At 33.2% G+C, this 16,495-nt stretch overlaps 2 protein-coding genes across 16 annotated transcripts; both read right to left on the bottom strand.

Moving 5' to 3' along the window:
- Positions 1-358: 358 nt before the first annotated feature.
- Positions 359-1,621, bottom strand: LOC116027690 (protein PHLOEM PROTEIN 2-LIKE A9-like). Its single transcript, XM_031269410.1, has 3 exons — positions 1,473-1,621; positions 1,265-1,353; positions 359-994 (listed from the first exon to the last, which is right to left on the bottom strand). The coding sequence occupies exons 1-3, from the start codon at positions 1,527-1,529 to the stop codon at positions 571-573; spliced, it is 570 nt and encodes a 189-aa protein (XP_031125270.1). The 5' UTR covers positions 1,530-1,621; the 3' UTR covers positions 359-570.
- A 7,177-nt stretch (positions 1,622-8,798) lies between these two features.
- Positions 8,799-13,845, bottom strand: LOC116027327. 15 transcript variants are annotated; one of them, XR_004099956.1, is made up of 6 exons: positions 13,043-13,647; positions 11,811-11,926; positions 11,096-11,175; positions 10,394-10,936; positions 9,392-9,463; positions 8,799-9,137 (listed from the first exon to the last, which is right to left on the bottom strand). XR_004099956.1 is itself a non-coding variant. In XM_031268887.1 (3 exons), exons 1-2 carry the CDS (start codon positions 13,523-13,525, stop codon positions 11,870-11,872), a joined length of 540 nt encoding a protein of 179 aa, XP_031124747.1. In that variant the 5' UTR covers positions 13,526-13,647; the 3' UTR covers positions 11,446-11,514; positions 11,811-11,869. The 15 variants fall into 15 exon arrangements, 1 of the variants encoding a protein (XP_031124747.1); XR_004099955.1 differs by having other exon boundaries at positions 8,799-9,134; XR_004099952.1 differs by having other exon boundaries at positions 9,392-10,936.
- Positions 13,846-16,495: the final 2,650 nt, after the last annotated feature.

Below are 16,495 nucleotides of genomic sequence, written 5' to 3'. Positions count from 1 at the left end.
AGCTTTTGTCCCATTTTTTTTTATTAATAATAAATTTAAATATTAGTATATTATATTATCGAGGGGTCAATTTTGGTGTAATTGAAGTCAAATACTCAAATCTTTAATTTGGTAGAAATATTAATTGAGAATTCATTTTGATATCTCAGAATAGTAAAATGACTATTTCTGTATTACCTCAAAAAAAAAAAATTTGGAAAAGCAAAGGCTCTCTACTTTCATATAGGAGGGGTGGATTTAAGCTTCAATGGAGGCGATATTAACTATTTGTGTTTCATTTGGTAGATAAAAGTAGCTATGAACAGATACTACATTGTAATTTGTAACAGAGTCATAGTACTCAAAAAAAAAAAATTAATTTAAGTAGAGTCTAAAAGAATTTTATTATATCTAATCAATCAATACATATTATGTGACAAGAATATATATCTTTAAGAAAGTATAAGTACCATTATTCACTCGAAATCCGAAGGGAAAATTCACGAAACAATCAAAGATTTCACCTTAGTGCCACACAGCACAATGGGCAATCAAATATAATACATCCATGATTTTATCTTAAAAAATAATTTAAGAGGAAATTTTATTAGGTGATTCACTGCCTGTTTTGTGGTTGCTGTTACCAGAAAATTCCCTGACAAATGCCTTGTGAATCTTAAGCCCACCTTTCCACCTCCCCGACCAAACCTCGTACAGCCCGAAGTAAACCTTGTCGTTGTCGGAACCGTCCCCCGGCGGCGCCACGACCAACGGGGTTTCCGGGATCTTGAATATCCCTTTGTTGTTGTTCGCTAAGTTCATCTTTGTCCATATAGGCTTTTTCCCTCTTTTCCCCATAATGTACACCGGCGAGTTGCTCCACCCGAAAGCGTCCGGCGTTAACGACACTTCGAACCCAACCTCGTATTTCTTCCCTTTCATCTCCGGTCTAAGCTTGATTGAACCGGTCACTTCTAGCCAGCATACTTGTATTAGCTCTGCTACTGCACTATCTCTGTTAAACATAAATGTGCAGTCTAACTATCAATTCAGATTTTAAATTAAACAAAATATATCTTTTTATTTTATACCCTTATTATTAGCTGAGACTTTTAATTTCTCTCAATTATTCAGAGAATATGTAAGAATCAAACCCCGAGGTAGAGGCAAAACAATGGGGGGAGAATCAAGGTTGAGACGGGAACATGCCTCTGTATATTTTTAGCCCCGTTGTCATTCCTAAGATGATATAAAGATTTATATATATTAATATGTATATACTCACGGGTTTTTCCAGTAACGTTGATCATTTCCCCAGATAATACTAAGAGCACCAGGAGGAACTGTGACGTCATCCTTTCCATTATTTTTGTCCTGTAATCAACCATGGATTCATGAAATTAAGGGTGAAAATTATAACTTAAAATAGCCATGAAAATTAGAATAACAGGCAAGAGTTAGGGTTGAAAATTAGAATGTTAACTCCACTTTACCTTTCCGTACTTGATTAAAGCAAGGTTTCCGTCAGAGTGGGGATTGGTTGAACTCATTTGGAGCGGATCGGAGTTGAAAATCTCTGCTAATGTAATGTATAAAGAATATAATGAATGTGTGAAAATGAATGAATTTTGAATACTTTGCTTAGCCAAGTCCCCATATATATAGAGATCGAGAGAGGTTTCTGTTCACCTAAGTCACTCGAATATGAAGTTAAATATTCAAACTTTATTATATGTATGCAACAATACTCATGAAAAAGTTGCCGCAATTGTCCCTAACATGATCAAGTCTTTTTTTTATTATATTAATTTTTTGGGTGACGAGGAAAACCCGCATCCATTATTCAAGAGTGTGTCTGCACTGGGTAAATGCTTGTATTAATCTTACTCTTTGTTTCCTTAAGATAACAATTGACAAAAAATTAAACAAATTTTTACACCCAATTACATGCCCAATTATTTTTTGTTTAGGTATAAATAAGCTTTGATTAATTTAATGTTGAATTATTGTTTACTTTTATAATTTATAATTTGTTAATAATATTTTTAATGTAATTTCCTAAATGTAAAAATCTTTCACACTAATATAAAATAAAAAATTACGAAAAAGTAAATATATTATAAATAACCTTAAATTAAACCTCATAACAAAAGCACATACATAGAATGGAATGGAGAGAATAATAAACTCTAAATAACAATAACAATTATGAAAAATAATAAAATTAGAATACCAAAAATGAGATTACGGGGTTGACAATTATTCATTTCTTTATTAAGGGAATAAAATTCCAATTTCGAGTGGTGATGAAGGGGAAAGGAATATTGAGTAATGAATTATACTCACACGTTAGGCACCCGAAAGTTTTTTGTTTTTTGTTTTTGTTTAAAAAAATGTTTTTGTTCACACGCTAAGTATATATTCGATTGCTATTTGATATACAATGAACGGTAACCGACATATATAAACAGCTGCGTAAAGCCCCAAGTGTAATTGGTTGCAGCTGGCTAATAGCCTAATACACTTGTCAAAGCCGTTATGCCTTTCACATGTGGAAATTTAGGCTTTGAGAGTTAATCGGAAGGTTCTAAAGTAGGGCTGCGTAATACAACGTTATAAATGGGAATTTTTAGTCTATTCATAAGTTAAAAAATTGTTATGCCTTTCACATGTGAAAATTTTAGAGGTTTTGAGCATTAATCGAAAGGTTCTAAAATAGGGTTACATAATACAACGTTATAAATGAGAATTTTTAATTCTTAAAGTCTATTCATGAAGTTAAGCCAAAGACCTTGTAGTTTTGTGGCACCCGATTTACACTCCCGCATGGAAGGGAGTAGGTTCGAGTCTCAGTGGAGGCGACTGTTGACTCTTTGTGCTTCATTAGGTTGATCGAGGAAGTAGCTATGAACAGATACTACATTGTAAAAGAGTCAGTAGTACTCATGCACATAAAGAAGTGAGGCGGGTCGGGACGTGAGGGGGCCCAACCTGTTGAAGCAGTCATGCACATAAAGAAGTGAGGCGGGTCGGGACGTGAGGGGGCCCAACCTGTTGAAGCAGAAAGAGCCAATGTCATCGCTTCCACTGAGGCTCAATCTCATGACCTCTCATATTGGGGAATAACTACATTCCATCTGAGCATAAGGTGCTTGACAAATTTTATCACTAGTATAGTACTGAAAAATATTGAATATATATGTGTCTGTAGTAATTTTTTAAAAATTATGTTTAAAGTTAAGCAATGGGATGATGGTAACTATTTGAACAAAAAGCTTTTGTATTGTCGTCCGTGCGTACGTAGTCTTCAACAAATATTTTTAAAAATATTGCCCTTAGGAATCTATTCTCGATAACAATAGATGCCTAAAGTATTATATGATTTAAAATCACACAAGTCAACAATACACCCCATCCATCAATAAATAAATAAATAAATAAATAAATATATATATATATATATATATATATATATATATATATATATATATATATATATATATATATATATATATATATATATATATATATATTTATATATATATATATAGACACACACACACTGATGTCAAATGAGAAGTACGACTTAGGTGAGAATGTGAGAACCAACCAATATGAATGCACATAATCTACTACACAAATGCACACAATCTACTCTAAGATAGATTGTGTGGAGTATGTGCCTGAAATATTAGATTGTGTGCATTTATGTGTAGTAGTTGTAGTTCACAGGTTCTCAAGGACGGTTCTCACGTAAACGCAAGCATAATCTCGTTAATATGAAAATCACCCTTTAGAAATATCAACAAATTTGGATTGCCTATCTAATAGATCTAATGGTTCAAAATAAGGTAAAAAAGGATGGGGTAAGTTTCAAAATATTACAAAATTTAAAATTTCAAAATTTATAATATTTGTGAAACTAACTCAATTTTTTAAATATATTTTTATTTTTTATTTTTTAACCATTAAATTTACTAAATGGACAACCCAGATTTGTCCACGTTCTCACAGGAAGGATGGTTCCCAAAGGTGGCAGGACACGCGCACACACATAGACATACATATGAGTTCCAATTCTCAAGCATTTTCTAAAACTTACAATGTTTGCATACATATTGATGTTTGTTATGATCTTTCTTCAATGGATTTAAATAGCAATTGTAATTGTTGGTGTCAAGTGCTTCAGAAAGAAGAAATACACCATATACATTTTGGATCTCATGAAACAAGATCTATAGCAAAATTTAAACTACCGATTATTGACAGTAGCACAATTTAAGCTTCTTGGCAATTAATTTTATCAATTTTTTTGCCCTATGATTTTCAATAGTCTAAAAAAATCACTGTTGCAAAAATTTCCCGCCTAGGCGCTAGGCGCCCCTAGACCGAGACGAATTGCTCTCTAGGCGTCTGCTGAGTTAGCCGACTTGGCCGAATTCGGCCTAGTTAACTCGCCCAACTCCGCTGAGTTAGCCGAGTTAACTTGTGTGAGTCAGCCTTGTTAATTTTTTTAATTATATNTATATATATATATATATATATATATATATATATATATATATATATATATATATATATATATATATATATATATATATATATATATATATATATATATATATATATATAGATTTTGGTTCAAATGCGGCCGTGCGGTCACACACCACTCAATGTTACGAAATACACCACTCAATGTTAAGAAACACACCACAATGAAACTCATTGTGGTGTGTTTCATTGTGTTTCATTGTGGTGTGTTTCTTAACATTGAGTGGTGTATTTCGTAACATTGAGTGGTGTGAACCACACGGCCGCACGGGAAGTCACGGCGACACCTGAACATGACCCTATATATATATATATATATATATATATATATATATATATATATATAAAATATGACATACACCCACCCACATGCATTATTTTTTGTTTTTATAGGTCGCCGCCTAGGTACCGCACTACCGCCTAGACCGCTTAGGCGCTAGTCTACTGCCCAACTAGCGCCTAGCGCCTACTGCAACCATGCAAAAAATTAAAGAAAACGTAATTTTTTTTGCGTTATTTTTTTTTTAAATTTATTGCACTCTAATTTGTTTGGAGTTTTTTTTTTTTTTTTACCTATTGTCATGTAATATTTGAATAGTGTTTTACATTATATTAAAAGGATTTGATTTGGTTTTAGGAAGATTTGATATGGATTTACACTGTATTTTATTTTATTTTTTTAAATACTAATATACACATTCATGTGATGTTTTAAAAACGTAACGATTTCAATACCTTATAAATTTTCAAACATGCTCAAGGGAGAGGTGAGTACAACACAACTTTATGCCGGTAACCCATCTTAGCCCCTACCGTGATTGTTGCACGACGGTTGCACGGTGACGCCTTTAATTCTTGAAGTGTTTTTTTTTAATCTCTAATTCATTTTTATTAGAGTAATCACTATTTTGGTTTTTGCTAAGTTTTTTAGGAGATTTTGTGGAAGAGAGAGAATGAGAAGAGAGAATGGTTGAGATCATACTACAAGAACTTGGTTTTTGTATGTGAAGTTGGGGGCGCTGGGTGCGTTACCATAGCTTTTTTTCCCTCACTCCTTCTCTCCTACTTGACATCTTAAATTTGTGCAAAAAACTGACGATTGAGGATGCTCTTATTCATGTAGTAATTTAAAGCTATGGGAATGAAAAGATGATGAATAGTTGTGTAGGTAACCAGAGAATGGGATTTATATCACTCCAAAAATCTAAAACATGTTTGAGACAATATATGAGACAATTAAAACTCATATATGAGTTCTAATTCTCATGCCTATTCTTAGAATTACCATGTTTTTATATATAGTTATGTCTATTATGCTCTTCCTTGAATGGTTTACATGACAATTGTAATTGTTGGTGTTAAGTACTTTTGAAAGAAAAGATACATCATGTATATTTTGAATCTCCAAAAAAAAAAAAAAAAAAAACATATAGCAAACCGATTCCAATACCAAAATTTTAACTTCTTGGTAATTAATTAAAATATATGAGACATACACCTTGTGATTGTCGCACGACTACCGCATGGTGATGCCTTTAATCACTAAGTTCTCTTTTGTCTCTATTTCATATTCATTATTCGTTTAGTAACGTAAAGTTGTGAGAATGAGATGAGCAATAGTTGTGTAGATAACAAAGGAATGTAATTTATACCACTCCAATTGAAAGTCTAAAACATGCTTGAGGCAACATATAAGTTTTAATTTTCGTGTGTATTTTTAGAATTACCAAGTTTCAATGACTCAAATATTTCAAACACTTGCTCAAGCTGGAGGTGAGTATGGTAGTTCACAACTCTCTATCGTCCGCCAATCTTCTCTGCCATAGTATTTACCGCACGGATGTCGCACGTTGATGTCTTCTATCCCTATATTCTCTTTCTATTGTTTCTAATTCACGTTCATTTTCATTTAGCAACTTAAAGTTATGAGAATGAGACGGTAAATAGTTTATCAAATAGGCATGAAATGAAATTTATACAACTCCAATTGAAAGTCTAAAACATGATTGAAACAGCATATAAGTTCCAATTCTCGTGCATATTCTAAGAATTACAATGTTTTTATGCATAATGATATCTGTTATGCACTTTCTTGAATAGGTTTACATAGCTACTGTAATTTTTATATATATGTTAAGTTCTTTGGAACGAAGAGGTACATCATGCATGTTTTGGATTTCATGAAAGAATACCTATTGTAAAATCTAAACTACCGATTGACAGTAGCACAAATATAGCTTTGGTGATTAATTTCATCATTTTTTTTGTGTTCTATCATTTTAAGTACTCTCAAAAAATAAAAGAAAACGTTATAATTTATTGCATTATTGTTATTTAATTTATTACACTCTAATCTGTTTGGATTTTTGACGTACCATATTTGAATGATGTATGTTAAAATTAAAAAGATTTGCTTTGGTTTTAGGAAGATGTGATATGGATTTACAATGTATTTTTTAAAAAAAATTACAATAACAATATACACACCTGATTGGTGTTTTGGAAATGATTTCAATAGCTCATATATTTCTAACTTGCTTAGAGGAGGGTTGAGTACTTCACAACTCTCTGCCGTCTGCTTATCTCTGCCACCATCATATCGTGATTGTCAAACGACTGTCGATGATACTTTCAATCCTTAAATTTTCTTTCTTTTGTCTATGATTTAAGTTCATTATTCATTTACTAACTTAAAGCTATGACTCATAACATGCTTTAAACAACATATATATAAGTTCCAATTTTCCTGCCTATTTTAAGAATAAAAACATTCTATGCATAGCGATATTATTATGCTCTTTCTTCAATGAATTTATTTGATAATAATTATTGTAACTTTTAGTGTTAATTGCTTTGGAATGAAGAGATACACTGTATATTTTGGATAGAAAGAAGGCATATTGCAAATCTAAACTACTGATTGACAATAGCAAAGCTTGTTCGAGATTAATTTCATCGTGATTTACATCTTCCCAAATGCTCTGTCCAATCGGGGTGTGGAAGGCCTTTAGGGTTGGGAATTCAACATTTTGGGAGAATACCTTATTGTTGGTAATTAACTCTTTGTGCTTTAGTACTCAAAAAACAAAAGATTTGGTATGAATATGAATTTACATAACTAATAATACATACACCTTATTGTTGTTTTAGAAACGATTTTAATAGCTCAGATATTTTCAAACTTGCTAAAGGGAGTGGTGAGTACTTCACAACTCTCTACGCAATTGCCGCACGACTATCATCACACGGTGATGCCTTCAATCCCTAAGTTCTCTTTCTTTTCTCTCTAATTCAAGTTCATTATTCATTTAACAACTTAAAACAATGAGATTGAGAAGATGAATAATTTTTTAGATATAACTGGGGAGTGGGGAGTGGAATTTATGCCACTCAGATTGAAAATCTAAAACATTCTTGAGACAGTATAGGAGTTCCAATTCTCATGCCTATTTTAAGAATTACCATATTTCGATGCAGTGTTATGTCGTCTGTTATATATGCTCTTTCTTAAAAAATACTTACAATGCAATTGTAATTGTTGGTGTTAAGTGCTTTGGAAAGAAAGGATACACTATATATATTTTGGATATCATGAAAGAATACCTATAGTAAAATCTAAACTAGCGATCTACAATAGCAAAGTTTTAGCTTCTTGGTGAGTACTTCACAACTCTTTGTTATCCATCAATCTCTGCTACCATCTTGATCTAAACTAGCGATCTACAATAGCAAAGTTTTAACTTCTTGGTGAGTACTTCACAACTCTTTGTTATCCATCAATCTCTGCTACCATCTTGATTGCTACACGACTGTCGCACGGTGATGCCTTCAACCCCTATATTTTCTCTTTTGTCTCTAATTCAAGTTCATTATTTATTTAGTAACTTAAACCAGTCCTATTTTAATGCCTATTCTAAGAATTACAATGTTTTTATGCATAATGATGCTTGTTATGCTCTTTCTTGAATGGGTTTACATGGCAATTGTAATATTCAGAGAGGCAAGATATAGAATGATACCACTCCAAGTGAAAGTCTAAAAGGCAGCATATGAGTTACAATTCTCATGCTTGTTTTAAGATGAATTACTTGTGTTTGCCTGTTTTAAGAATTACTTGTGTTACTTCATTTTATACCATATCCATTATATATATAGTCTGGCTGAAAGGAAGTATTAGACAAGCATTGGACAATAGTCACCCTGTTCTCTTGAATTGCAGTGCTGTGTGCCTGTGTTCAGCAAAAGCAGATTAATGAGTAAATTGAAAAGGTAGAAAGCAAACATATAGCATTAGAGCAGGGCTGAAGATGCCACCACCACAAAGTATATCAAACAGGGCTGCAATTTGATAAATGGCATTGAAACATTCAGTGTGAATGTAAATTCACCACATTCATTACACAAAGTATATGTGACAACTCAAGTACAGAGCCCCTCGGGACGAGCTCAGTTGGTTCGATTAATCATCCTAAAACCTTGCTCCGAACATGGGGGGTCACTCGGAGACCTTGACCGATCACTCGATCAGAGGTCAAAGGTGAGGACTGACAAAGCGACTCGCAATTTACCTCCTCCAGTGGCTCTTGGGCATGAGGGCACCTGACCTGCTATTTGATTGAACAATCTTTAAAGGCAAGTAAAAGAATGTTTCATACATATCAGCATCATATATTAACTCTGCACTCTGTTAAAACTTTCCAGTTTCCAGTCCAGTGATAGGTAGATACATTTTCACCTCAGACCTATACCCTTAATTGATTAGATATAAACATTAAAATTAGCTACAAACATTAAAGCAGAAACCTACAAAGAATTATTCATTGATAAGCACAAAAGAAAAAGCATTTAAATGATAACTTACACCAGCTTTAGGTTCTTGCAGAAAGCTTTTTTGGAAATAACCTTTCGCCTCCAAGAATAATGGAAATGGATTCTTTAAAAAATGCCAATCAACAAAGTGTCAACAGGTACAATAGATCTCTATGCTCTGAAGCAATTTAAGGTTCTTTAAGCTGTGAATAACCTTCGTTACAAAATATACTGCAGAAGCGAAGCTCTAGAAGCAAGAACTTGAAAGGAGCCATGAATCATAATGGCCCATCAAAAGATCATATTAGTGGCAGCCACATGATTCACTTTTTATTTCATAGTAAGTTTGATTCGTACCACACTATCTCTATCCTACATTTAACCCATTTTCTCAAGAAAATTTGAAAATGGATGTCTGATAACCAACTTATCAAATATCACTTTTGGCCCCTTGACTTTTGAGTTTTATCAATTTTGGTACACAACTTTAAATTTTTTTAGTTTTGGTGCCTAACTTTGTTATTTTTATCAGTTTTGGTCCTTTCGGCCAAATTGATAGCGAAATGTTGCCGGATTTTAGATTTTTAAGGGTAGCATCGTCATTTCAAGGAAGCATCTTCAATATCTAAGCAAAATCACTGTAAAATCATATTTATAGGTGTTTGATCGGCACAAATAATGGGGAAGACAGACAAAAACTAGACAAAGATCTATGAGATTTATAACATCGACGATTGACAAACCCTTCTTTTTCTCATAATATGATTTTTCTTTTGTTTAGATATTGAAGATCTTTCTTTTGGATAATGATTTTTCCCTTAACATATAAAATCCGGCAACATTTTGCTATCAATTTAGCCGTAAGGACCAAAACTGATAAAAATAACAAAGTTAGGCACCAATATTGAAAAAATTCAAAGTTGCGCACCAAAAATGATAAAACTCAAAAGTCGTGGGACCAAAAGTGATATTAATTCTTATAGTCTAAATCCTCATTTCAGTATGTATGGAGTCCATACAAGTTAATGCAGAAAAATGTAACGATAATGCTTACCAGATGTACGACCACTGTCATAGAGGGAAAGGGTGGCCTGAATAGCAACATACACCACAGGGGCATTGAATGTTTCAAACATGATTTGCATCATTTTCTCATGATTAGCCTTGGGGTCAAGAGGAGCTTCTGTAAGGCCTGGGTGATCTCTGGAGCCACACGAAGTTCATTGTAGAAAGGTATGATGCCAGATTTCCTCCATGTCATCCCAGTTGCTCACAATTCCATGTTCAATAGGCCCGGGTAGTTCAGAGTCAAAATACCTCTCTCTATTAGGACACTATGTATTTGAGTCAGATTATGACTCTCCATTCTAGGCTTCCTGTGATTCTCCTATTATATTGTCCCTAAGATTCTCTCATTATATATATCTCTGTAATCTGTATTTTTCAACTATCTCATTCAATACAATTCATACAGTTCTCATCCTCTCCAACATATAGGCATCCTTTTTACCCATGCCGACCATCACTCTGGTGTGACAAAGGCACCCAACAATGCTAGGGAAGACGGCTCTTGGGGCATCACCTCCATCAAATCAACCTAAAAATTTCAGCATAAATTTGAACGTGTGTAAGCCCAATGCAAGGATATTGGCTTATATATGTGCATGTGTGTGTGTTCACAAGGAGCTCGATCTTGAAGAAATCAAAGGTCCACACTAATTTCTTTACAACAAATAATATCATAAAAGTTACTTACCTTGATTCCAATTCCATTGTCATACACGAGGCTGAATACCCTCACCTTCTGCCATCTTCTAATGAGTTGTGAAAAAACAGCTGTGTTACATCAAACTGGTAAGATATCGTAAGTATCGAAGGCATGCAATACTCAAAAACTAATACCTGCATGTCTTAAAAATAAACACACAAAGCTTCAATATTAACCAAGTATAGTAAAAATATTGATTTTGCCTGATACTGTATGAATTAAGGTGATCTGACAAACCTTGCACACCAGAGAGTTGATACAAAATGATGCTAGAAATGAAGAGAAAGTAAGGGATTGTGTTTGATTCAGTTTCTAACACAACCACACATGGATTTTTCTGACCTGGCTGCATTCGGTGTAACATCATGCTTAAAATATTCCCTAGAAACTGCAAATCACTTGTACCTCTGATTTCTCATATTAAAATGCAAAAATAAATAAATAAATTTCCAACCAAAGTTTTGCAAATCTCAATATTGAGGATTTCAATCGAGGACAAAAGGTATAATTTTTATGTAATTATTTAAAGGAAAAAAAAAAAAAGGGTTAACAGAGATATATGCATTGCAATAGATCCCAAGAAACCATCCAAATTGCGAATCAACATATTCAAGATTTCAATTGATGAAAAAGGGGGTTTTTTTTAGCTAGATCGATAGCTTGCACTTGATAGAGTTTAATGACAAAATGAGAGGATTTTTACCTTTGGATCCCAGATATTGATGTTGCAATTAGCTCTTCTGTAGTGGTTGATACCGGTGATTATATTGACTTGTCCCATTTCATATTATGCAATAGAATAACTCCTCCAATGAGTCTCTGTATATAAAAACAGAGGATTTCATTAAACACCGGTTAGATTCAAATCATGACTTAAGCCCAAACACCACGTTGTGACTATTCCATATTTTAAAATAAATACAACAAAATACCACGTTGAACAATTAAGATATAATGAATAGAATACCATGCCAACATAAATAGATTCATGAGAAATACGGAGTAAAATTTTGGAAATTTGGGGAGTTCAAATCAGAAATACCATGTCAGATTTGGCAAAGAATGCAATTTAAGAAATCTAATATGGGATCAAAATTGAAGACAATTAACATAACTTATCAAAATAGAATACATTCGATCGAGGATGGCTACATCAGGCTATAAATACATCCTTATGTACATACGCACATTTGTGTGTTTAAATACAAAATACACTATAGATCAAAGTATGATTTTCAGGAACCACCCCACCATAAATACTTTTTTCTCATAACTGGATCAACTTCAAGTTAAGTTATTCTAAATTAATCGATACAAGGAGTATGCACAATAGAAATGTACAGACAACCTTGGCTAAATGATTCCCCAAAAGTAAATTTCTATAAATATAAATACTAAATTACTGAACTAGAAATAAGTCTCAACATTTGATATCAATCAGTCAATCACAATATCAAAGAGAAAATTCAGGAAGCAACAATAAGCAAATCAGAAATACAATTAGAATTAGAAATAAATCACATAAGCAAATCAGAAATACAATTAGAATTAGAAATAAATCACACAATTCACAAATTAAATTAAATTAAAAGAGAAATAAATCACACAATTCACAAATTAAATTAAATTAAAAGTTGCAAATCTAATGAAATTAGAAAACAAAAACAAAAGGAATAGTGGCCACCCCACTGTCTAAGCAAATCAGAAATACAATTAGAATTAGAAATAAATCACATAAGCAAATCAGAAATACAATTAGAATTAGAAATAAATCACACAATTCACAAATTAAATTAAATTAAAAGAGAAATAAATCACACAATTCACAAATTAAATTAAATTAAAAGTTGCAAATCTAATGAAATTAGAAAACAAAAACAAAAGGAATAGTGGCCACCCCACAGTCTGATTTCAAAGCTCCTCTTAATCTCTTACCCTTCCTTCACCTTTGGCAGCCACCATCACGACGAGCACAATGGGGTAGCAGACCGCTGGCACGATTCTTAGCCACCAGAGCAAGTGTTTTGAGAACAGAACGAAAATAGCAGCAAATACTAGGCCAACTCCGACCAGATCTGCCGTTCTGGCAAATCTTGGTGTGCATTCTCGGAGCTGAAGGCCGCTAAAGATGCAGACACATCCCAATACGTTTGCCAACACGAAAAGCTGATCTACAGCTTCCAATTCGTGGCTTCTCAAGGCAACGACAGCAACGGTCGCCATAATACCTATCTGCAAGATTAGTTTACTGAGCTCCAGCTTATCCATCGAGGCCTTCTCTGAGGAATCGCCGGAGCTACAGGAAACCGTTTTCTTTTCAGGTTTCTCTACCGCACTCTCTTGTGTTCGCTGGCTTTCAATATCCATTTTTTTTAGATAAAAGTGAGGAAAAATAGTAGTAAGTATTTCACCCGCCATTTTATAAGGTTCAGTGAGGAAACATCCCGGGAAACACCTCTTAACCCGCTATCTATAACCATTTCTTTGAGATAAAAACTAGAGAAAGATGAGAATTAGTCTGTAAATAGGGGTTTAAAGGCACTTACCACACTTAATCTCATAGCAATACATACTTCTCCCGCGTCCCCTCCGGGGACTCCCAAGTTTTTGCAGGTAGGAAACATCCCGGTAACAGCTTCATCCGCGTCCGCGGCTCCGAAGAATTGGGCTGATTCAGGAAACACTCCTATTCCTATATGGGCGACCCGGTCAATTCTGGTACGGGGAAATTTATGAACCCAAACCATATTCTTTGAGTTGTTATACCATGGCCCAGTTCCCTTGCAAGGTGAATCCTAAACTTAAATAGTGTATAAATTTTGTATTTTTAATATTAGAATTGTGAATTTTTAGAATATAAATTTTGTTTTTAAATCAATATACATAACAACTGTAAAAAGATTTGTAAATATAATTTAGGATCATCAAATCTTAATATGCAAAAGGGATTAATTTTATCAACTTTTGCCCTATGATTTCCAGTAGTCTTAAAAAATCACTGTTGCAAAAATTCCCCACTTAGGCGCTAGGCGCTCTTAGACCGAGGCGAATTGCTCTCTAGGCGTTTGCTTAGGTAGACGGCCGCCTAGCGCCTAACTCGACCGCATGGGCCGAGTTGGCAGCCAATTCGGCCAAATTCAGCTTAGTTAACTCGCCCAACTTGACAGAATTAGCCGAGTTAACTTGGGTGAGTCAGCCTTGTTAATTTTTTTTTTATTTATATATATTTAAATTTATTTATTTATATGAATAAGAGAAGTAAGATATATATATATATATATATATATATATATATATATATATATATATATATATATATATATATATATATATATAATATACTACATACACCGACACATGCATTATTTTTTATTTTTATAGGTCGCCGCCTAGGTACCGCACTGGCACCGCCTAGACCGCTTAAGCACTAGGCGCTAGTCTACCACTCAACTAGTGCTTAGCGACTACTGCAACCATGCAAAAAATTAAAGAAAATGTATTTTTTTTTGCGTTATTTTTCTTTAATTTATTGCGCTCTAATTTGTTTGGATTTTTTTTTTTTACCTATTGTCATGTAATATTTGAATAGTGTTTTATATTATATTAAAAGGATTTGATTTGGTTTCAGGAAGATTTGATATGGATTTACACCGTATTTTATTTTATTTTTTAGATACTAATATGCACATCCATGTGATGTTTTAAAAACGTAATGATTTCAATACCTTATAAATTTTCAAATATGCTCAAGGGAGAGGTGAGTATAACACAACTTTATGCCGGAAGTCCATATCCGCCCCTATGGTGATTGTTGCACGATGTTGTACGGTGATGCCTTTAATTCTTGAGGTTTTTTTTAATCTCTAATTCATTTTTATTAGAGTAATCATTATTTTGGTTTTTGCTAAGTTTTTGAGGAGATTTTGTGGAAGAGAGAAAATGAGAAGAGAGAATGATTAAGATCATACTACAAGAACTTGGTTTTTGTATGTGAAGTTGGCTCCACCACAACGCAACAACAACGCCATTTGTCGTGAGGATAAAAAACAACGCCCAGCCACGCGCTCGCTGGGTGCGTTACCATAGTTTTTTTTTCCCTCACTCTTTCTCTCCTACTTGACATCTTAAATTTGTGCAAAAAACTGACGATTGAGGATGCTCTTATTCATTTGGTAATTTAAAGCTATGGGAATAAGAAGATGAATAGTTGTGTAGATAACCAGAGAATGGGATTTATATCACTCCAAAAATCTAAAACATGTTTGAGACAATATATGAGACAATTGGAACCTAAACTCGTCTCACACAAGTTTGTTTGTTTGTTTGTTTGTTTTTTTTGTTTTTTTTTAAATAAATGTTAAGTGCTTTAGAAAGAAGAGATACAACATGCGTATTTTGGATCTCATGAAAGATTACCTATTGCAAAATCTAAACTACCCCTGGACAATAGCATAAATTTAGCATGGTAATTAAATTCATCATTTTTTTTTTGTGTTATATCATTGTAAGTAGTCTCAAAAAATTAAAGAAAATGTTATAATTTATTGCATTATTTTTCTTTAATTTATTAGAGTTTTTTCCACCTTTGGTCCTATAACTTTAGTGCTTCCGTCAATTTAGGTACACAACTTTCATTCATGACATAAGTAGTGCTTGACTTTGATTTTTTTTTTTCCACTTTTAGTCCTTGACTTTAATTTGTTTTCCACTTTTAGTCATTTTGGCCATCCGAGCGACAACTTTTAATTGGAATCAACAAACTATTGTGTCATTAAGCGTAAAAGTGTTTTTTGATAAAGCATTAAATATATTTATAAATAAAATCAGAGAAAAATAGGAAAAAGAAACGTTATTTGCTTGTTCTGCTTCGCATTTTAAGTGACAGCTTTTAATCGGAATGAACAAATTATTGTGCCATTAAGGGTAAAATTGTCTATTGATAAATCCTTAAATACATTAAACGTTATTTACCCTTAATGGCACAAAAGTTTGTTGATTTTGATTAAAAGTTGTCACTTATATGGTCGAAAGGACTAAAAGTGGAAAAAAATCAAAGTCAAGGACTAAAAGTGGCAAAAAAATTAAAGTCAAACACTACTTATGTCAGGAATGAAAGTCGTGTACCTAAATTGACGGAGGCACTAAAGTCATAGGACCAAAAGTGGAAAAAAACTCAATTTATTATGCTCATTTTGGTCTTTTGAAGATTTGATATCATTTTACAATACATTTTTATAAAAGAATAGTAATATACACACCTCGTTGGTTGTTTCAAAAACTATTTCAATTGCGCATATATTTCTAAACTTGCTTAAAGGAGGGTTGAGTACTCTACAATTCTCAATTGTGCCCCTATCTCTCCCTCTATCATGATTGTCGCACGACTGT

This window comes from Ipomoea triloba, chromosome 8, assembly GCF_003576645.1.
Source record: "Ipomoea triloba cultivar NCNSP0323 chromosome 8, ASM357664v1".
Lineage (NCBI taxonomy): Eukaryota > Viridiplantae > Streptophyta > Magnoliopsida > Solanales > Convolvulaceae > Ipomoea > Ipomoea triloba.
The sequence above is the reverse complement of the archived record's forward strand: the minus strand, read 5'-3'. Positions and strand labels throughout refer to the sequence as shown.